Below are 23,535 nucleotides of genomic sequence, written 5' to 3' on the forward strand. Positions count from 1 at the left end.
GTGACAATTAGAATATTCAGTACAGAAGATGATTTATTGTATTGTAACCAGGACTTCAGACATTCTCTCTTCCACTTCTACTCTTGCTCTTACTCTTGCTCTTACACTCTCTCTCTCACCCGTTCACTCTCTTGCTCTCTTGGGCCTGCTCAGAGCTGAGTCTGGCAGCTCTGAGCAGTGCCCCAATACCCACGCCCTTTACAATAAACCGACTGTGTCCCAAGACCTGCCTATAGAGATCTCTCGTCTCCATCCGTCACCGTCTACGTCCGGCCGTCCCGACTGGACCCCCAGAACCCCCGTAACCTACATTTTACGTCATTCATTTTGTTTAGACAATTCACTGCTGTGCTCTTAGAATAAACCACTCCATGCTGCAGAAGTTGGATTTATGAAACATGGTGTAAACATGTTCTGCCTAAGAGCAGGCAGACAGCGAATGCCTAAGGCATTCTGTAATTGTCCTGGGAACACAGTTTCTAAATCATCTCAGATTTATTGCTGTAATTTTCATCAGATACCTGATACAGTAAATGTTTCTAAAGGTTTTATAGTTTTTTATCTAAAAAAGACAGATTGTTTAGTCTACCTGACTGCATGACATCATGCTGTTCACACTTTCTGTATGAGAGACAGTTACCTTTTTGTGTGTTGCTTTGACTTACCAGCTTCGGAGGTATAATGGATAATGATGCACATATTTGTGTGAAGGTATAAAAATATACTCGTAACTTCTAGTGAAAAGGGACATTGCTATCAAATTCACTCAGGATGTGTTACATTGGACTGAAATGACCAGGGTAGATGTCTCTCAGAGCTGGTGTTTATGACCTCTTGCTTACTCCTCTTTTTTGATTCCTATTTCCAACTCCCACACAGATAAAACTACTAAACCCAAGCAAATACACCAAAAAAATCCAAGGGAATCCAGGAGAACAGGATACCAAGTTCAGAGGGTGTCAGAGTCTTGCACTCAGGTATCAATTATTTCTCAGCATTGCTCACATCTACTCAACATATTACAAAACAGACCTTTGTCTGTTGATACTTGTTGAAAATTTCCTAAGTATGATATAAGATCTCTCTTGATAAAATAACTCACAAAAATTAATGAAATGCTGAAGAGAGCTGCTAGCTCCTTAAACAAATCATCCCATCAGCATTTCTTGCCTTCTGTCTAACTGAAACCAAATCCCTAAATTGGAAACATTCATAATAATAAAAACTTGTTGAGCTTATTTTCACCTGGATAAGATGGCTATTTATCATACTGTCTGGGCCCACTGTCCAAAAGACCTGTTTCAGAGCTGAAACTGCTATTGCCTGATTATACTGCAGTCACACAACAAAGATCTGGAATTATGTGCTGAGCCAGCGGGTAGTAAAATGCCTCAGTCCCTACCCAGAATGGCTCTGCAGGCTGTTTATGAGGAGACACGAGGACAATGAAGTAGAAGGGGGTGAGAACTGAGAGGCAGGTATGAGGAAAAGGGGCAGGTTTTTACACAGCAGGCTGTAATCTCAGCTTAGCACCTGCACAGCCAGCAAAAGGAAAGGTTCTTTGAAAAAGACAACCAAGAAACTATGTACATAGGCCTTCTGTGAGAGAACTTTTGATGCCAAATGCTATTTCCATCAGGGAGCTGCTGCTTGCCAAGATATATCCCCCAAGCAGCATTTTCTCCAAAATCTCCTGCTGCTGCTGTAGCACCCAGTGTTTTTATGAAACAGCTTCTAACGTACTTACTCCCATCTAAAGGTGAAATGCTGAGCTAGGGAAGGTTGGTTGGTCTATTTGATTTTGCTGAGTTTTTGGCAGGTAAATAGGATGTAACTCAATTTGTCTGAAATGGTCTCGAAGCGTGAGATGAAATTTCAGATGAAAAAATACGTAATGTTTGTATTTTTTTATGCTATCTTGAATGCACAAATTATGAAACCTGTGATCAATATTGAACCTCAGCTTTGCTCTACATTTTCTCCTAGAAAAGGACAGTTGTTTTGATATGCCTGAAGGAATGTGATTTATCAAAAGTGCAAACAAAAGGGGTTTTTTTTTAATTAGCAGCAATAGTACATGCCCACTACATACTAAATTCAGAACCCAGATACAGAGTTGTGTTTATTTTTTATTTTATTTTTAAAAATCCAGCTAATATCACATTCTCTGCTTTTATACACTTACAATTTAAATTATATTTTTTACATTATACACCGGGATAAATTCATAAGGTGAATTCATTACCATTTGCAATTATTGCAGTCTATAAGGCTGCAATGGGCAAAATACGTGCATTTTGAGCTACACTTGATATGCTATGTCAATTAATACCACACAAATGTAGAGCTTTACAAAACCACTAAATTGTTGGCTCCACATTTCTGCAGCTTCTTTCTTATTATACTCTTTTTGTGACCAGCTATCATTACATCAAGTTTCATGGAAAATGGAGTTGGCATGCTCCATGACTAAGAACAAGCTGCCAAAACTTATATTACGCAAGAAGCAGCACGATATATGAGGTGATACTTTGCCTTTATACTGGAATTTTGTTTTTTTCCATCTCAAATGAAAAATATATCCTTTTGTTGATCTTTCATTTTTGCTTTTGTAGAATAGAGAGGAGTGACCTAAGCCATACATCAGGACAATGTGTGGCCAAAAGAGCCAAAAGAGCTTGGCTGCCAAGCTCAACCAAGAGGCACCATTTCCTTCAGTTAATCCTTAACATAACATAAGACAACTCTTACTTCTCTCTTCATAAACTGTAACTTAAAACTCTCCATTCCTTGTTTCACATGAGTAATTATTAAGCTTAAAACAACAAAATCCCACACGCAATGGGGACACAAGTTCTGAATGCAGTGAAGAGTGTTTGGTGCTCCTGTTTTATGAGCAAGACGCCACTGCTGAAAGCAAGCATCTGCGTGTTCCTCGCAGACAACAGATTCCAGCCTTGCTCTGAGATTACTTCATTGTATGGCATCTGGTGTTTTATAGCCATGCAGTTTAGAAATAAATAGTCTCTCTGCAATTTTATAACTTTAAAAATACTACCTTAAATTCACCCATTTATTTATTCTTGTAAGAAGCAAGGTTCTTCATGCAACAACTAATTTAAAAATTCCTCCTTTGTTTGCTTGAAGTTTGTGTTGTTTTTTTCCTCCTGAAAAAAAAGTAATGTTTTCCAGTGAGCCAGGGGGACTTTTATTGCTACATACACCCTAACAATTTTTCCATTGGGTGCTGTAAAACTGGTCCTCCCAGTAAGATCCCTGAATTTCTCTTCTGCATAAAGACTTTTTCTGTTTGTTCTAATTATTTTATGTTTTAACAGAATTATTATTTTGCATTTTTACTGGCCAGCTATTAGCTACTCCATTAAGACTGCATTTCATTAGCTCTAACAAGATAACTTAAATCTGGTAGATCCATCACCTGTGGAATAAACATTTAAAATGTATGTCTCTTCCCTCAGTTAATGTCACTTCACAGTAAATACACCTGAATATTAGAAACCTCTTTCCTCAGATCTAGTTTTCACAGATCTGCCCCTTTAACCACCCAGGACAAGGCTTTTCCTCTCCTGTCTGCTTCTTTTTTCCCAGTATAACTGCAGGCTGCACTGGCATGACTTGCTGCAGGCTCTGCGACCAAATGCCTTCTAATTCAAAGACCACCCCGAGTGCAGTTGCCACACACAAAAGCTCACATGTATTTTTTCAGTAGAGATAATGGTTGCTGGATTAAAGGCAAACAATGCAGAAAGATCAGCTTTCACAGAGCACAGTGTGCATCCCTTATTCTCTACTATACTGTACCCTAAAATGTTTCATGGCACTGTCTCACTGTCTGCAAATTGGTAGGACTGATCTCATCTGACGAGGTAAAATCTGTGGGTTTTGCCCTCACTCTTACAGTTTCATTCAGCAGAAGCAAAAGATCAGATTTTCCTGGTCCATGGAGCCCTTCACTCACCATTCCTCCCTGGATTTTTCATAGGATTTGGAGAGGTTGCCCCTCATAAAAAAAGACATAAGCTTTAACTCATCCTGAGCACTACTCCATACTGACTCCTTAACATGTAGGACAATGACTTGACTCCACTTTTCCATAATCTCCCAGAGGCTTAAGCTAACTAATCTTTCTATGGCTCTATACTGTTTTCTCATGTTTCTGGGTGATACATGCTAATCATTACAAATTGTCCTGCACCTTGCAGGGGCAGCCTGTGCTGACTACCAGACTTTTGAGGTGCCTTTTTTTCCACCACTCATGATATAGTAAAAAGCCACCAGTTATCTTATGAAGAAGAGGTGACAGCTGCAAGGAAGAGGGATGAACATAGGAAAAATAACACTCTGGAGGGTTGCATGCCACCCACTAGCTAAGGACTAAGAATAGGAGGAGTGGATGCTAGCAGGGGCACTGATGGTCCTGTAGTCTCCAGGTGTGTTACACCTGTTAATTTGCTTCTGGACTGCAAAGGCACGATTTTTTGGCAGGTGAGGCTAGACGTAAGGCCTTGAAAGATATACCTACTTCATGTGACAAAAAACATATGCTGTAGACAGGAGGAAAGGCTGAAGCCCCTGAGTCCTCCCTCACCCAGTTTGAACCTGAAATACCCACATTTCTGTCTCTGTGTTGGCCTAGAAGCACCTGGCAAGAGTAGATCAGCATCTTTGTCATGCATCTGTCTGACAGAGGTTGATAAAAAAATTTCTTCACTGAGAGGGTGGTCAAGCATTGGAACAGGCTGTCCAGGGAAGTGGTTGAGTCACCATTCTAAACCATTCCTGAGGGTCTTTAAAAGACATATGGATCTGATGCTTAGGAACATGGTTCAGTAGTGGACTCTGCAGTGTTAGGTTACCAGCTGGACTCAGTGACCTTCAAGGTCTTTTATAAAACAAATAATTCTATGGTTCTGTGATTCTATGACCAGATGATGTTCCTTTGCCTGGGGCCTCTGAGATATGATACACCAAATGTGCTCAGACACTGCACAGCCCATGGCAAGAAGGCAGGGTTCCTCACAAGACCTGTCTGGACACAGGAGCCCTCCCTTCCTGTGTTTCCCGCTCCTCGCAGCTGCTTTGGAGGGAGAACCACCACTCTCTCTCAGGACAACTTAGTGGTGAAAAGAAAAACCCTTGCAGTAGTGATCAAAACCTGCATAATTAGATATTTCACTGCAATTAATATTTTAGGCTAGGCCTCAGAAAATACATCAGTAATTATTTTTATGCTGCTGGATAGTGAATACAAAAGATTTTACCCTTTAAACACAAATGCTATGATTTCCTCTGAAGCCTTTTTATTGGCCATATCAAAACATGACTACATGTTTGACTATTTCAAAACTAAGAGAGATGCTTCTGGTAAAAGCAAAATAAAAAAACCTCAGCTAAACACACTGAAGGTGAAACTATTGGATTTTTCATGAAGAAAAGCAAATTACTTAGATTTTATGTTCGATTAATCATCTCCATTTACATTTTTTACCATTGTTGCTACCACAGGCAGATGGACCAGGGATCCAGCTTGTTGATAAGGGAGCAGGGTAAGGACACACTGCGCTGTCTTTGTGCTGCTGGGTATGTTTACACTGTGTGTTGCTGGCAAGGACACAAGCCCACTCTACAGAGAGGTCTGACTTACAAGCCCAGACTTGGCATTGTGCTTGCACGGTGACTCCTGTTATTTGGTGTAAATTTTGGGCAGCGTGTGTTTTTGGCTGCCTGTGCTACACAGTTCAAGTGAACCCAAGGTTTATTTCCCTGAAAATATGAAACTGTGCTGTGACAAAAAATACAGAGCTCTTAATAAAACATCCTTAATTAAATGTCTTCCCTGATTTCTTGACATGTAATAGCTATTGTTTGCCTAACACAAACCTACTTAATAAATAGAGGCTATTTTTTCTGTAGGCCCTATCACATCAGTCTTGTTCATTATGTAAAGGACTTACAGCTTCTTCAGACATTAAGCATAATGAAGTTCCTTTGCTTCAAAAACCCACAGGATGATGGTTAGTATTGAGGTTAAAGTTTTCTTTGGTTTTTCACTTTCAGGAAAGTACTTATTTGAAAATAAGCATCCTACTATTCTCTCTTTGAGTCTGAGACATTCATTTGTGATCGTTCCATTGGCATAGGTCTGGAGAGGAATCTGGCAGTCAGGACTGATCAAGAAGCCAAATTCTGCTGAGGTAAACCCATGGTGTGCTCCTTGGAATACACATCTGGAATCAACTGGTTTCAGATAACCATCCCCAGTGCACAGGGAGACTAACAGGCTGAAGGTACACAGGCAGGTACCAAAAAACCAGCCACTCCTGCCCCTTCCCTGTGCCAACACAAACACAGAGCCTCTGCAGCAGCCAGATCACAACCTGATAAGCTGTCAATTAGTCCCAGGAGAAAAAAAGAATGAGTAAGTTGGGTTTTTTTCACTCTCTGTGTTCCTGGAATTGTCTTTCTGTAGGCAGAGAAGTGCCAGTCCCTGAGCGGAGGCTGCACATCTGGAAGAGCAGAAGCACAACTGACTGCCCTGGCAGCAGGTGGCCACTAGTGTGGGTTTGTAGGGTTTGGCTGTATGACTGCACTGCAGCCTCGGGGTGGCATCTGGTGGTAATCTTGGCAGGAGTACGGTGGAATTAATCAAGATTTTTTCATCAGGCCTGCTAAAGTAATTCAGAATAGTTTGGGTTAGAAGGAACCTTTAAAGCCATCTACTTCAATGCCTCCAGAGGGACATCTTTCACTAGTTCAGGTTGGCCAGAGAGATGGTAGATGATCCATCCCTGGAAACCTTCTAGGTCAGGTTGGATGGAGCTCTGGGCAACCAGACCTGTTCCAGTACACTGTTCCAGGGTTTCAATATTCTCACTGTAGAAGATTTCTTTTATCTATCTAGCCTAAATCAACCCTCTTTTAGTTTAAAACCATTACCCATTGTCCTATTGCTACAGGCCCTGCTAAATAGTTTGTCCCCATCTTTCTTATAAGCTCTCTACAAGTACTGAGAGGTGGCAATGAGGTCTCCCTGGAGTCTTCTCTTCTCCAGGCTGAACAACCCCAACTCTCACAGCCTTTCCTCGCAGGAGAGGTGCTCCAGTCCTCTGACCATATTCGTGACCCTCCTCTGGACTTGCTCCAAGGTCCATGTCCTTCTTATGTGAGGGTCCCTAGAGCAGGATGCACTGGAGCACTCCAGCTGGGGTCTCATGAGAGTGGAGCAGATGGGCAGAATCACCTCCCTCGACCTACTGGCCATACTTCTGTCGGTGCAGTCCAGGATATGATTGGCTTTCTGGGCTGTGAACACCCAGAATTTAGTTTTAATCTCAGCTAAAAAGAGCTTCTTTTTTTATCCCTGAGTCAACCATGAGGTGTATCACTACTGTTCTGAAGATATTTGAAATACGGTATGATAAAGAAACAGTAAATTTTTCTTAGAATAATTTTACTATAATAAACCCCCTAAAAACTCATTTTCAAGGTCCTGCTGTGGTAGTCTCCCCTGTGTCACAGCCTTAACTGAGGTGCAGACCGTAAAGAAAAACTGTTTTGATTTGATAAGGTACTTCTGTTTTTTTCCATGGCTGTATTTAAGCAATCTAGAGCATCTTCTCTTTAGAAAATGCTGTTCTGTGTATTGTTTTGTCTGGTAACTTTATGGTGTGGATTCTCTTTAAATAAATACACTGTAAGTCTCATTGTTTCCCAGAGGAAGAGGAGGCTCAGCAGAGCATTGTCCTCCAGAGCATTCAGCCTGCACAGGCAGACACAGAAGGAAAGGGTTCATGCTCCCTGTCCACTGCTGGATTCCAGCTCCCATCCCATCCTCCTCATCTGGCAAGTTCAAGATGCAAAATAATAGAAAAAATGGAATTTATTGTCCCCATCCATTTGTTGGTCTGAGTATATTTTCAGTTCAGAGTACTGTGGTTTATCTACCCTTAGGTGCCTTGCAGTTTTGGAGCTTTCTTTGCAGATATCTTCCTGAAAATCACAGTCTATTTAAAGTCTGATTCTGATCTGATATACTGAGGTGCAAATTAGTAGCACCCTTGAAATTCATGCACATTTTGCTGTAACACCAACATCAAATCAGAACCATAACTTCGTACCCACATGTACAGTCATGTAAATGAAGCCTTTAAATCGGAATCAAAATTAACTGGAAAAAAATTAGAATTTGGCTTGTCTCCAGAATTTTGCTGACTGTGGATTTGTTCCTGCAAATCTGAGACCAGCAAAAGTCCTGTTTTAACCACAGTAGAGTTTTCAGAGAGAGGTTTAATGTGTAACTGTAATTATTAGTTCTCATTTTCCAACTAAACCTGCTTACCGTAAATAGAACAGAGAGTATGGGTTTCACTTGTTTTCTGCTTGAAAAACAATGCTGATAACATAAAGATGTAAGCTAGGAGGACAGAGGACAGTAAAAATGCTGTTTATTTAAAATTATTTTCTATTTTTATTTTGTATTGAGAAAAATTCTTTTAATCTCTTGCCTGAGAGCAAAACAAATCATACTGCCTGAGCAGTAGAAGTACTGACTGCTGACCTACACTGCTGTTCTCAGTTTTGAGAGCTATATGCATGCTCACAGCAGGTTTTGCTTGCAGGAGAACTGAAGAGATGCCCAATATATGATCAATATAACTGCTTATTTCTTGACTTCCTCCTGACCATTATGCACACAGTGCCCTCTTAAATACTATGTTCTACCACAGAAGAGGGAGTACAGTTTCTGTTATGTATTCAGAAGTAAAATTAAGGAGAAAACATAAATGAAGAGCCATGCTGCAAGACAGAGATGACAGAGTTTACCTCCAGGAGATAGTGAGAGATGATTGATGGTGTCCATTCACCTTCAACTGGATACAACAATAAACGTTTCCTACAGTGTTTTGACCATGTAAGGCCATTTCAGACATATGAATGACATTTTTACAGATACTAGAATTTCAGGAGATGAGACTTTGGGATCCTGTTTATTGTGCAGTGTGGGATACAGTGCTGTACAGTGTATGAAACTAAGGGTTCCCTGTAAAATATTAGCAGTGTATTCAGAAAAGCAGATTTTTAGCCTCTCTTTTTCAAATTTGCTCCTTTCAGAACTGTGAGATTCTTTCTAAACTAAAAGTAGGTTATGCTGTCTTTTATATGAATTGCTCACATATTTTAGATTTCTTTTTTCTTTAGTGAAAAGAATCAATATGTACGTAATTTATACAGTGTCTGTCCCCTGTTAAGTGTTTGTTAAGCCCTGTACAAAACATTCAGATTTGAGAACTTCATTTTAAGAAGCCTATGAATGACTCTGGCAGTGTGAACTCACAGCAGCAGCATATGGTGAACACAGTGTAGAAGTGGGAGCTTTGGAATTCACTGCAACTACTACCAGAAGCTCTGGGAAAAGCTGTATTTCTTTGCCTGCTTAATTTCATGAGACAGTGAAGCTGGCATATTCAAAGTGGATGTTTTAGACTGAGGGTCCAGGCAGATTTTATTTGTGAATTTCTTATTTTTAAAAGTGTCTTTTTCTAAGTACATCTTAGATGTATCCTGGGTTTTTTTGCATACATAATTGTTGGATTCAACCCTGAACATGAATTTTCTTTAATAATAGACTACATTCCCATTTGTAACATACACACTTTAAAACGAGGAAAGTGTAAGTGTTTACTGGAATTGCTTTTACACTTCCAAAAGAATCATTCTTACTGAAAGGCCATAGATTGCATAAAAGCTAGGAAATCTAGGACAGGTTCAGAGCTCCTAAGCAGGGGTGCAAGCTTTGCCCATGTCTTGATTTTTTGTATCTTCCCTTACTTCCCATGCTTTTCCCCCCATCTTTTCCACCTGCAGAGGTCAGAAGCCACAACACCAGGCAATGGTGTCCCAGTCTGGATAAGTGTATGGGTACCAGGCTCACATGGTGACCTGAATCTGCAGTTCCAACACAGCCATAATAAACTGGGACCCTCCTTGCCTGGCATGCACTTCACCTAGGTAGTGTGGATGTGTACTGTTGTTCCAATTATTTTAAAAAAGAAAGTAAAAGAGGGAAAGGAAGAGCAACTGAAACACTTTGTATTTCTCATTTATTATGAGGAGGGCAGAGAAGCTTTAAAAGGGAAATTTATGATGCTTGGGCATAGAGGAGAAAAATAACCAAAACTCGGCAGTACTTTTTTTTCCTGATGGAGAACATAAATGTTATTGTACAGGTGGAGTATCAGGTAATGAGAAAACACATAATTAGAGATGTGGTGTTGGGACAATAATAGGTAAGTGGTCCCAGAGCTGTTGTGGATTTCACTGATCTGTGCTGCTTTTAGGAATCAGTGGTGATTTGACTACATAATTATTGGTCATCTGAAAAAAAGAATACTCAGAATGGTTTTTGCTATAGAGCTCACAGCTTTTCACTTCTGAGAAGCTCCCTGACACCATCCAGAGAAGCACTAAGTTTGGTTTTCATCTGAATTAATATGATTACCTTCCATCTCATGCTGGTGGTGTGCTTTCCAAACGCTTTTTTTGCCAGTGTTCATGACATTTTTAACTTTGACTTGGGGATGGAGAGCTGAGCAGCAGGGAGAAAGAAATTTTTTTACACTGCAGAGCTTTTAGTCCCTGATCAAAGCATTTGGAAAAAATCTGCAAAGGGAATAGCACAGGAGGAGTTCCTTTCCACTTCTCAATTCCCTCAGCAACTCATTTTCATCACACTCCCATGTGTTTTTTCCATGAGACAGAACAATTGCCAGCCATTGTGTGTAAGGTACTGTGAGATCAGAGGTACTTAGTTATGGTATGTAGGGGTATTAATGGGCATTAAAATACCTGAAAATTGCTGAACGTTCTCAGATTTGATATCTGTCCTTATCTCCATGAACAGTTGGTTTATGCAATTTGCCAGATGTCATATCCCAGTAGCTACAGCACATTATATCTTGGATTACAGAACATCTCTTTACTGTTCTGTTTCCTTGCTATCCACCTCCACATGACTCCCAGTTTATTTTATGCGGTTGTTACACAGTATCATGGCCTTCATCTGACCAAGAGAAATGACAATTATCTGCAGTACTGCAACTCATTGAGGAATAACATTTTGGAGGACTTATCATCTTGATCCAATATTTAAAAAGACTTCAAATCTTGCAACAAATACCTTAGAGAAAAACTGGACAAGTTATTTCAGCCTTTGCCTGCACTTGGTCATCAACATGTGAGAGAAGAGGTGAGATGAGGAACACTTCTGAGAAGGCTTTGGAAGAACAAAAAGTAGGGGAGAAATCAGAGGCAACATGCTGAGCCACCATTTACAGGTGGAGGTAGATGAACTGAAGTAAAAGATCACAGTAGTGATTTTTAAAGAATAAATGAGAGAGATTTTCTATTCTAAGAAAACTTGACCTGCTAATGGGAAGTCATCTCCTTCATAGGATTCCCAAGAGTAGGAAGATTGCTGCATTTGGTAAAAAATCCTCACAAAACTCCGTCTGCTCCAGCACCCTATTCTGTAAAGCTATCAAAAGGTTCCTACTAGATTCATTTTATGTCTCCTGCTTCCTGTAACTGGAAGAAACAGTGAACAACTCATCTTTATCTACTGGGTCCATGTGGCTCTAAGTTTGAAGACATCTCTTAGAGCCTAAATTGTTTCTACTGGACACTGAAGAGTTCTAGTCCACTTGGTTATTTCAGGAACTTCAACTATTCCCATGCATTTGGTTATCACTGTTCCCCTGTTTGAATTTCTGGCAATGGCCTCCTGAAAAATCCTCTTAAAAATTCCACATCTACTCTGTCCGAACCCTGATGTGTGTGTGTGCATCTCCCACTTATCCACTTCCCCTGGAACCTTTGGACAGAACATACAAATGCAGGAAGGAAAAATGTATGTGTCAGTATAATTTTGAATTTGCTGTCGGGTGGCCAATTAGCAGTGTCTTCTAGACAGCTCCTCTTGAGTTCCTTCAGGCACAAGAACACAGAGGCAGGTTGAACTTCTGAGTATTGTGTGAGGCAGAAGGCAAATATAACTGTCCCTCAGTCTTTCCAAGAGCTCTGTGGGCATGAATGCTTCTTCTTCTTTGCTGAGACTCCCCAAATACTTGCTGAGTTCCCAAAGGTATCTGGAACACATTTACCTAAAGATGTGCCCATATGGCATACCTGGCCTGCTTGACATAGTTTGGAGAAACATGTGCAGTACCAGGAAATTGTCTTAGGTCTGAGTCCTCAACTAAAGAGTTACAATTGCATGTACCTATTAGTGCTGACGTAAGTTTATGAGAAATGTTTCCATTACTTTTTTTGGTTCTTTTTTCCTCTCATTCTTTTGCCCTAATTATACTTATGCCTTTTCCCTTTATGGTACAGCTTCTGACACAATAGAAATTACTAAGATTCACAGATGTTTCTCAGCACAAAAAGAAGTCAGTTTGTTGGGGCACCCCTTCTAATGGTGAACATTAGCAAAATATTCACCTCCTAATTGGCTTTCTCAAAAGAAACCCATCAAAATTTTTTCCCCTTGAGTGACAGCCAGGTTCAGTAGTAATGGCAGTACTTGTTCAACTGTTTCTAATCAATGGCACACACAGAAGAAATTAAATGATCCCGCTCAGGACACTGGGATGATGACAGACAGACAAGATATATTCATAATCCTGTAGAAACCTTCATCCCATTTCAAAATAACTTTCCATCATCTTTTATTGACAAAATTAATGCCAGGACGGTAGAAATGGAAAATATTAGTAGAGTGGGGAAAATATTAGTAGAGTGGGAAAAATATTAGCTTGTTTTTCCAGTTTGTGTTACACATGTGGTACACATTCTGGTTTCTGTTTCAAATATGACCACATTTTCAGCAAGGCTTGTAAATGTATCTTGGCCCCCTACTACAATTGCCTATTGACCAGGAGTTTTTATAATTAACTCTAGCTTTTTTTTTTTTTTTTTTGAGCAGTGATTTTCTTGCCCAACTTCTGGAAGCTGCTGAGAAGTCTCATTTTTTTGAACTAGAGTCTATGCAAAAGCTTCAAAACCAGGGATCAACAAAGGAGAGTTTGGGCAGGTCTTTCACATATCACCTTGGGAATATGAGATTCTGAAACAAGAAAATAATTTTTAAAACTTTGAACAAAATTGTTGAGTTGCATAAATGAGCAGAGGTACAATATTTGAATTTTTATGCATATTATTCTATTTGAACCAACTTGATTATAGTTGACGATGTCACTTAAACCTAGAGGATAGTAAAATGTGTATTTTGACATTTTACACATCAATTAGTAGATAACTCATGTAATTAATATTCAGAAAAAGTTAGGCACCAGCACTGTCAATGTGTTATTCATCTCAATGTCACCTGGAAACAAATTGAATGCTATCTTGAATTTTAAAAAATTCAAGACCCTGGAGACCATGCCTGTGCTATGGACTTCAGACAGAGAGAACAGTGCTGTGGCACAAAACTTACAGTGGGACCCTGGCTTTAAAGAACAGTTTAGTTTTATGTCCTGCTGCTTTCTGGCACTGTAAGGAGGACTCTTGACTGTGGTGGCCTGTTTGATTTCGCAGTGCAGACAGATACTGGGACCTGAGGAACTGAACAGAGATGGTGAAACAGCTGTCAAGTGTTTAACTACTTTCTGTCACTAATAGTGACCCAGGGGTAAATGGCTTCATATCACATTACCAAATCCTTGAAGCTTAGGGAATGTTTTTTTTTAACTTCATTTTAGTAGGGGAATTTCTATGCCTGGCTTGGCTACTCCAACAAAATGAAAAGAATAATACAGCTCTTACTTCCACAGAGAGGGATGCTTATCCTGACGAATTTGCTGATCACTTCGAAAGAATTTTATACTGTACATTGACACACGCCACTGGCTTCTAATGCTCCTATATTTGACTGCCTTTTCATTTGCATCATAAACCTATTATGTTAAATACTTACTAAAAACAAAGTTTTTAAACCGGGCAAAGAACATACACTTTGGAGGCAAGTTCACATTTTACTACTACTTAGTTCAATCTTTCCCTCTCTAACACAAATTTGAACTCCCGCTGAAAAAAAGAAAAAGTCTAGTTTGAAATACACGTGAAAGTTTTAGTCTTCACTTGCTTACAGTAGAGTTCCCCTATTACTTGAACTTCTTATGCATTCCCTAATAAGACTGCACGCTGTTCAACGGCTGAAAAACGATTTTAAGTTCCAGTACAATTGTATCCTAAAGGAAAATACAAACCTTCATTCATTTCAGAGCACGGTGGAGCCTCGAAACCTATTATTTCCCCCCTGTATAATCGCAATTTCCTTTTTCACAAGGACACTCAAACTTTTTTTTCTTTTCCCCCAATGTAGCATCCTACCTTTGGCTAACAGAGACTAGCAGCACCTCTTTCAAGAACTACATGCTATAACTGCCAGCAAACAAGCCCACGACCAGGTCGGCGGCGGGAGGGATGCCCGAACATGCAGACACCAGCCGGTTCTGGCCAGCGGAGCGGAGGGAGCACGGCCGCGGTGCTGCGCCCCGGGCGGAGCGGGGCGGCGGGCGGACTTACCCGGCGTAGCGGCCGCGGTGGCCGCGGAGCGGTAGCGCAGCCTGGAGGCAGAGCAGACAAAGGGGCAGGAGCCTGCGGAGCGGCATCGTGCGGGGCCGCGCCGTCACCGCCGGCACCGTCACCGTCGGCACCGCCACCCCCGGCACCGCCACCGCCGCCGCGCCCGCCCCAGGTGGCGGCTGGTGCCGCGCACACAAAGCCGGCGCCGGGGCCGCAGCCGGGAGGAGCGGGGCTCTCGGAGGTGTCGCTGGTCGCCAGCGGCGAGGGCAGAAAGTCGGGGTAGGACGCCCGTCGGCCGCAGCCCCGCCGCGCCTGGGCACGGGGATGGGGACGGGACGGGGACGGGACTGGGCGGGGAGGAGCCCGCCCGCCCGCCGGGGAGGGCCGGGGGTGCGGGGAGTGCGCGGCCCCGCCGCCGCCCTGCCCCGGGGGGAGCCCGGGGGCCGGCAAGGGCCGGGCGGGGGAGAGCAGGCCCCCGCGGGCACGGCGGCTCCGTCGGGGCTGGCGGGACGAGGGCTGCGGCGGGGTGGGCTTCGGCTGCAGGTGCGGCGAGGCAGCCGGCCAAGGGCCGCTTAATGCGCAGTCAGTGGCATCGGGGGATTATCGATGAGGTTTCCCAGGCTGGGCAAGAGGTGAGGCTGATGAGAGGGCAGAGACACACTTCCATGAAACAAAGAGTGGTAGAACGTCCACTAGGAACCATAAAGGGAGGAGAACGTGGGATTTCAAGCTACCGGTGAGGTCAAAAATCTTGGGTCTGAGCAGTGAGAATGGAAGAGACACTGATACGATAGAGTGAATTAAAAGCCAAGCATGATTTTAAAACTGGACTTTTGCTATCTCTTCCGCACTGGTGAGGATGAAAGATCCATGTAAAGATAAGTCATTGGTGCACTGAGAATAACAAGGAAAATGGGAAGAATTTTGCTGCAAATAATTGTAGTTTATAGAAAGCACATGGAGTACCTGTTAAAGAGAATGTAGGTAAAAATGTAATGTCAATATGGAATAAATGGTAGCCCCTTTGATATATTTATGTTGAATTTACTAAAAAGGAGCAAAAATTGTTTCAAACCCAACTGATTCTCAGCCTCTCTGACAGCAAAATGAACGAGTGGGCTGTAGAAAAATAAAACCAGCTGACATTTGAACGTGTGAGAACTACTGTAAATCCCTGTTAATGTTTCAGAAACACAGGGAGCCTTTTGAAAAAGGACTGTATTAAACCACACACACTTTGTATTCTCTGGCTGAAAGGCAAACAAGCATTTTCCTTTGCCTCTTTTTCATACTGGCACCAAATCTGACACTAGTTGTATGATAGAGTCTGGAGGTGGAAAAGGCTTTGTCCAAGGCAGGATTATTCTCTTCTGTCTGGTTATTGGTGTTCTCACCCTTGAGCTTCCCATCCCCCCATAACATGCCCTGCTTAAAATCTTAAATTTATTTCTGGTGAGAATATGCAGAGGTGAATGTGTGTGTGTGTGTGTGTGTGTGCTTAAATGCTGTACATCTCTTGTTGGAAACACTTTCCATTAACTACAGGCAAGCCTCCAAATCTGTTCTGTGAATCTTCAGTCTTATAATAAATGCAACTTCAACTTTACAAACACCTATTTAATAAAAGCTCTACTCTCTGTTCAGAAGTGACTTCAAAGGTAAAGTTGAGTAAGTGACTTTTGAAGGGGGTGAGTATGATATTAAAGCAAAGCCCACTGCTTTATTACACATTTACTTTTCTTACTGTTATTCTTGCGACACCTGAAGTGCATTGGGTAATACACTAATTTATTTAAATATTTTTAAAATGTAGTTTGGCTATTATACGAAAGTATTAGCTTTCCAGATGAAAACCCGCCTCTATTTGAGTTAGTAAGAACTTTACTTTTGGCATCTCTTTGTAGAATAATTTAGCTGTTATTCTAAAAATTTTGCTTTCAAGAGGAAAACTTGGCTTCATTTGAGTTAGGGAGGATGTAATTATGGGGGGCTTCTGTGGCTCTAGGTTTCAGTCTTAAATCCTGCCTTCCTGCAACATTCCTTGAAAGTAAAATGCAAGAAGGTATGAGATAGAAAGGAAACTCATGCACCAAAACTAAATAGTGAAGGAAAGTAACAAAATAGGGAATCAATACTCAAAAAAAAGGTGTCACTACCTTTGTTAATAGGTACTACTTCAGGCAGTTTAAAATACATTTTAAATATAATTTTAAAGTACACTTTTAAAGCTATGGGGAAGCTGGAGAAGGAAACAGCTCAAAAGTACCAAAAAGAGCTTTGACGAGGTAGGGATAGTGAGGCGGATACAGGTCCATTGATGCCTCCTTGATCCATCAGTTTAAATTTTACTATGTTGCAGGGCATACTGGAGGGAGGGCTGGAACTCTGTCATGCTGGCAGCTAGGAAAGTATTAAAACACTGTAGTTGAGCCTGGAAGTTACACGTGGCAAGTCTACTTTCTCGACAAGAAGGGGCTATCTAACTTGCACCCAGCCAAACAAAGGATTTGAGACAAAGAAGATCAGAGCTTCTATTCCCTCTCTTCTTGGAACAGAAAAGAGAAATTGCCAGGAGCAAGGACTGCTTGGTAGTAATAACAGCTTTGGATGGAACAGAAGAGAGCAAACTGAGATACAGTTTCCCTCTTAATGAATCAAGTTGTGGGATTTTTCACAGCGTCCTACACTTTACAAGGAGCGCATACTGCCAAAACAGAGGCAATTCTACACGGCGTGGAAAGAGGAAAGGCTTCATTAAAGTGAGTGGGCAGGCAGCCTACATCTGGTACCTGGACTTTAGAACATGCCACTTATTGGGAAGAGCAGAAAAAAGGGCATTAGCTTCTTATGAGCATATTTTATAGCTTTGAGTTTGCCCAACTCTGACCTTCATGAGAAGGTTGCATGGCTTGAATGAACAATCCTTGCTGCACATTTGTTAGAGACAAAGCAGTTCAGAAACAGGAGCTTAAAAAGGGTTTGCATTTCCTAGTTTAAATCATACCCATTAATGATAAATTAGACTAAGCGTGTTCATGCTGGCATTTTCTCTGCTGTAACTCATTAAAAAAGATTGAAGTTGATTGAGTGTAATGTTCTTTTCAAGATCTGGTCTCTATTTCTTTTAACTCCCACAGAGACCTTGTCAGATGAAGGAAAGTGAAAGTAGCCCTGCTGGTTATGTTCTAGGTTAGGTTTGTGGTCTAAAAGAATGAATGTGATATAATCCATGCATGAGTGCCATGGCTAGTTAGCCTTAACTAACCACTCTGTGTAGTCAGAAATGTTACTGTAGCAACAGAGATCTGATAACCTGAGAATTGCCCACTCTTAGGGCTTGGTTATTCAGGTTGTGCTGGGATTTGCACTATCAGAGACAGGCTGCTGTTGGTACCTGAGACAGTTTCCTTACAATGAACCAGGGCTTGACATTGCCTTGGAGGGTATTCAAATGTAATTTTCTTACTAAAACGAAGTACAAGTATCTTTAGAAGGAAGGAGTTTTGCAATTTAGAATTTGACATTCTGTCTTCAACTTACTTTGGGATGCTGCATTACCATAACTGAAAAATTTTATCTGAATTTGTGTCAATGGCACTGAACTTTCATTAAACGGTTAAATGAAGTGGAAGAATGGAACAATTGCACTTAGAGAATTTCTGTCTTCTGCTCTTATTCTGTTATTCTGCAGGAGGACAGGAATACAGGTTAAATATTCTTTTCTGTTTTGTAGAATCAAGGGACATTTAAATATGGGTATGCTTTAGAAGCAGCTAAAGAAAAATAGATGTATAATAGACAATTCATCAACAGATCAACCCTCCATAGAAGCCTTTAGGAATCATACTGATAGATAACATCAGAACACAGTATTACAAACCTGATGAGTCCATTCCTTAGAATAGTTTTAGTCTTGGAAAGACTTGTATACTTTTGTTCATAGGTGTCTTTATACGTACAGAGTTCTTAGAATTAACCATAGGAGAAAAAAAGTCTTTAAAGGCTTTGCTGCAGGCACCATTGTGAAGAAAGGTTTGTTCTGTCTTGAGATTCTGCATTAAGACACATGTGGCAACTTGGTTTCAGACTTTTGGCTGAGTGTTCTGAAAAAAAAGCATTGCTCATGACAAATAAGAGGTGTATATAACTGGATAAACAAATTGCATTGAATACAGACTTTGTCTCAGATGTCTCTATCCCTGCTAACACACATAAAAATATTCCCTATATCTGAACCTCCATGATAATTTTTTTTGAGTGAAAATACAGCCTTTTATTAGGCAAGAGTTTCCCCTATCTTTTCTGTTCTGCTGAAAAATTCATGGTGGGGAAATACGAGGATGGCAATTAAAAAATTTCTTGCATCTCCTACACAAATCATGTGTATTTACTTTCTGTACAAATGATTTGTGTGTAGTAATACACTGCACTTGTATTTCACATTTCTCCATCCTTCTCTGAATTTCTGTACTTTATAGTGGTTAAAGATCTCAGACTTCTTCTAACTTCATGTAACCAGTATTTTGGAGTTGTTTTGCAGGTGGACATACTAAGATATGTGGAGGCTGAATAATTTGTCCCAAGAGTTAAGAGCAAGTCTGTAGCAACTTTAAGTCTAGCATTTGGATTTCATGAGTATAACCACTCAAACATATGGAATTTGTGAATTTGTATTAGATTGTACTTCTAATTTGAAAGGCAAACATTTTAGTTCCCAGAGTCTCAAACTTGTCTGAGGGTACTTGGGCTTAGATACAGTCTTGCTTCTTTTGCTCCAAGGGTAGTGACAAATCCCAATGAAAGATTTTATGCCATAAAATCAAAGAATCATAGAATCATTGAGGTTGGAAAAGACCTCTAAGATCAGTAAGTCCAACCATTAACTTAGCACTGCCAACTGCATTGTATGTTCAGTATCTAGTTCTAAAACACATTGTTTGCAATCACTGGAGACCCAGTTACAATGTTGAGAAGAAAGGAAAATTATAACAATGTTATTTTGAAACACCGCTAGAAATCTTCTGAATCAGCACTGCTCTATAGCTGCTACTGCCCACAAAAGATGGCAGGTGCCCAGTATTTATTTATATCAATTGGCATTTGCCATACATACATGTGTGAAAATATTGAGAAGGAAAAGGTACTTCTGAAAGAGTACATTCAGTACAATGGTGTTCTGTGTGACTCCCCAGACAACTCCTGGCTGCAGACATTCTGCAGTGAACTATTATTATATCTTCTGGGAGGAAAGGGAACATTACGTAGAATATCGTACTGGAGGTAGGTGAAGCAGAAACTACGGAGTTGTTAATTTATCTGTCAGCTGCACTGGTATGAGAAGTGTCTTTCCTCCTCCTCTCTTTCTCACCCTTAACATTGCCTCATAATTATCAGGTCATTTTACCATCTGTGCCTGAAGTGATATTTTGATGGTCCTCCTTCAAATTCAGATGCCTCAATAGCCTGCAACTATATAATTAGGTAGCATGTGCTTCAGAGCTTTATGCAACTTGAATGCTGAAAAATGCTGAAAAGACTGGAAAATATGAATGGTGAAAAGTACTGGTATTACAGAATTCTGTCAATCCTGAAACATTAAAAAGCCAAGGAATAAAGTCTAGATCTGGTGAAATATGTCAGAGGAGGAAAACAAGGAGAACCCCGCAAGCATATTTAATGCAAACATCCTTGGGTCTTACAAGCAGGCAGCACTATGGCGAGATCACACCACCTATTGTCAACAACTCCTAAAAAAAGTGGATGCATGTGAGCTGGGCTATGAGAGGGAACTGTTTCAGTTGGGAAATGGAGAACTGCCAGATCCCCAAGGGCGCTGCTGGGCCTGCCTGCATCTGCCCAGGGCTCCCCAGCCCTGCCCACAGCCCAGGGCCCCAGGTCAGACCCTGCCCCAGTGATGCCACAGCAGAACTGGTCCCCAGCTCCCCACAGCCCTGCCTGGCCATGGGCCCCAACAAGCCAGGCCCACATCCTGGGGCTGGGGCTGCCCTGGGACACCCTAATACTCCCAGCTCACAGGGAGCTGCCTTTTTCTGCTCCCTGACATGTCTGTTCATCCTCTCCAGCTGGGTGGCTGACCCAGTGAAGGCACACATAGCGTGGCAGCTCAAACCAGAGGCAAGTGGCTACAAAGCCAGAAGAGGGAGGGTGGCAGGAGCTTGCAGGTACCTGAAGTTGAATTGTAGCTATAAATATGGAAATATAATGCCAAAAAATAATCTGAACTCAACCCCCCTTTTTGTGATTAACACCCTACTTGAATTTTACAGCCACTGAGTTATTTTTGACCAATATTCTACTAATTTAACAAGAGGTGACTTTACAAAATTTGATTCAGGAAAGAACTTCATAACGAGAATTTCATAATTTCATCATCTGCTGGAAGTTGTGGGATCCATATATTTTCACTGAAAGGTCATCTCTTACAATCTTCTGTTGGGGAGTCCTTCCTTTAAATGTGATCCTTTGAACTTACTCATTTAATGAAAAAATTTTAAAGAACAACCTGTAAAACTGTTTATGAAGAGAAAATATGGAAAATAGTTTGTTTAAAGAAAGAAAAATTTGCTGAAGATGTCCATTAATGTTTTCATCCAGGGCTCGTCAAGTATTTTTTTCACCTCACATCCGTGTTGGTAATGCTGTTTCACAGAGCATGACAGTGCAGGAAGGACACGTGATACAGTTAAAGAACATTTTAGATTACAATTTAGCTTTTTCTCTTTGTCGTTGGTAGGCAGAGTGATCTGAATGTGGTGTCTAAGCTAGTCCTTGCAGTACATGATCTGAATGCAGTATCTCTTTTCCTTCATTAGAACAAGTACTAGTGTTTTATAACTCAGGTAGCATGTAGTCTTCACTTGTTGCTCTCTTAAATGTGGTGATTTCAGGCATGACAGCAGTGGCTGAGACACAGATGTGCAATTTTTCCACTTCGTATTTCCTTGGATTGATTGAAATTCCCCTCATAAGCAAATGAACCCGTCACCCCCGGCCAATGCAAAAATATACTTCTCTTGATAGGCTGTTCCACTGTTGGAGAAACAAAAAACCTCAACCTGGAAGCAATATATTAGGAAAAAAAAAAGGTTTTGAGCTGCTGTGTTACTGTCCAAAGAGGTAAGCACATGAAAACACAGAACAGGAGCAGACAAGCAGAGTAGAAAATACCCCTTAGGAGCCTGTTAAACTGTTTTTCTTTCCTGAGTAGTCAGTCAGCAGATGTCAACTTGTTAACCAAGTGATTACTTTCTCTGTTGTTTCTTAACACTATTAAAAGTGTTTCACATACCCAATCTCTGTGTGACTGTAGAAGTGGGATAATCCTTTGTGGTAACATTTAGCTCAGGTATATGTGCAGCTGAAGTATAGTAGGTAAGTTCTCCAGGTAAAAAAACTCAATTCAAGTCCCTTATCAGCTCAATTATTCTATTCTCAGTTCAACCATCTTGCTAAACTTTAAATAATTGTTTGTTTGTTTGTTTGTTTGTTTGCTTTTCCAGCCCAGATTGTGTCCTGCTTTCCTGCCCACAACTTGTGCCTGATACACCAGACAACCAATGAACATTTTTGAATCTGGACTCCATAGAGTGAAAACTCTCCTTATTCTAAGACATTGAAAAAAGAGCTGTGGGACCTTTTTCCTGGAAATGAATTACAGTTTTCTGCCTTCTATTAGTGCAAAACTTAGTAGTGAAGATCCATATGAAATGTCAAGGATAGTTTTTCCAAGTAACATCTTCATTAACATGGAAGTATTTTGGTGTAATACCATTTTGCATTCTGTCACGCAGCTATCACTGGATATAAACAAGTGACTGCATCTGGGAATATTGTTGTTTCAAAGAAAATATAAAATTATTATGCAATACTTCAGTCAAATTTTGTCAGATTGGTTGATATATCTGATAGAATTAGACCATCCATGCACCATGGAAACTGTTTCCATAGCAAAAAATCTCTTAGCTCAGAGACTGTTCGCCTGGATTAAATCCAAGGATTTAAACTGATAATCCAGAGCTTTCTCTAACAGCTAGAAAGGTCAATACTTATGAGGAAATTGCCACACAGCTCTCTGAAGGTTGTACCATCCCACTGCTGGAATATATTCTTACCCTCAAGAACAAGAGAAGTGTCATGATGTTTCCTTTCATTTCACATATCTTTGATGTTCCAAATGCCAACAGGTGGTTTAGAGGCAGTGGCACATCCTGCCAGTATTTTCAGCTACCTGCCAGAAATACAGATAATTGATGTCATAACAGAGTCTTCCTCTGTAATGCCTCAAAAAACCCCAGTTACTCTACTGCAGAGAAACTACTTTTTGAGCCATCTAGTGAGGGTAGAGAGAGTAAAAAGCATAAAACAATAAGGTCTTTCACAATAGACACACCATTACCTGTTTGAAAGCTGATTAAGAAAGAATCATGGGGTCTTGAATTTGTGGATCGGCATATTAATACAGCACAGGAAGGACACTGATTAGGATTTGTTAAGGGCCAAATGAAAAATATATGTTATTTCCTAAATATCTCTCTAATAAACAAAAATAAAAACTGTATTGAATTGAATAACCTTTGAGAATAATTTATTTTATGGCCTGAAGACATCATTCAATGATTACTATTTTCCAGGAAATAGGACAGTACTGCCTAAAAGTTCATCCTGGTTCAGTAGCGAAACAGTGCAGTGATTAAAAAGGAAAAAGCAATATGTAACAAGAAAAAAAGAGAAATATATACCAGTGGATACACACATTCTACACTTTACAAATTCTGAGTTATAAGAGGATTTAAAGGCATCAGGAAGAAATTCATGACTGACAAGCCTAAGAACAAAGGGGCTTAAATACATTGAGTAGAGTGTAAATCCTCGCTGTGGCAAAGAGGCACTGCTTGATGGTTAAATTAT

The 23,535-nt window shown here is 40.7% G+C and overlaps 1 protein-coding gene and 1 long non-coding RNA gene across 3 annotated transcripts in view; one reads left to right on the top strand and one right to left on the bottom strand.

The window, feature by feature from the left end:
- The window catches only part of CPA6 (carboxypeptidase A6), an 88,195-nt gene extending 73,485 nt beyond the window's left edge, over positions 1-14,710 (bottom strand). For both annotated transcript variants that reach the window (XM_048287046.1, XM_048287045.1), the window contains exon 1: positions 14,608-14,710. In XM_048287046.1, the coding sequence (XP_048143003.1) occupies positions 14,608-14,693 (86 nt within the window). In that variant the 5' untranslated portion in view covers positions 14,694-14,710. The remainder of the gene's footprint in view (positions 1-14,607) is intronic.
- A 49-nt stretch (positions 14,711-14,759) lies between these two features.
- Positions 14,760-23,192, top strand: LOC125317291. The gene is made up of 2 exons (XR_007200004.1): positions 14,760-14,886; positions 22,128-23,192. It is a non-coding gene; the product is annotated as an uncharacterized LOC125317291 (long non-coding RNA).
- The last annotated feature ends 343 nt before the right edge of the window (positions 23,193-23,535 follow it).

The sequence above is a fragment of the Corvus hawaiiensis genome, chromosome 26, assembly GCF_020740725.1.
Source record: "Corvus hawaiiensis isolate bCorHaw1 chromosome 26, bCorHaw1.pri.cur, whole genome shotgun sequence".
Lineage (NCBI taxonomy): Eukaryota > Metazoa > Chordata > Aves > Passeriformes > Corvidae > Corvus > Corvus hawaiiensis.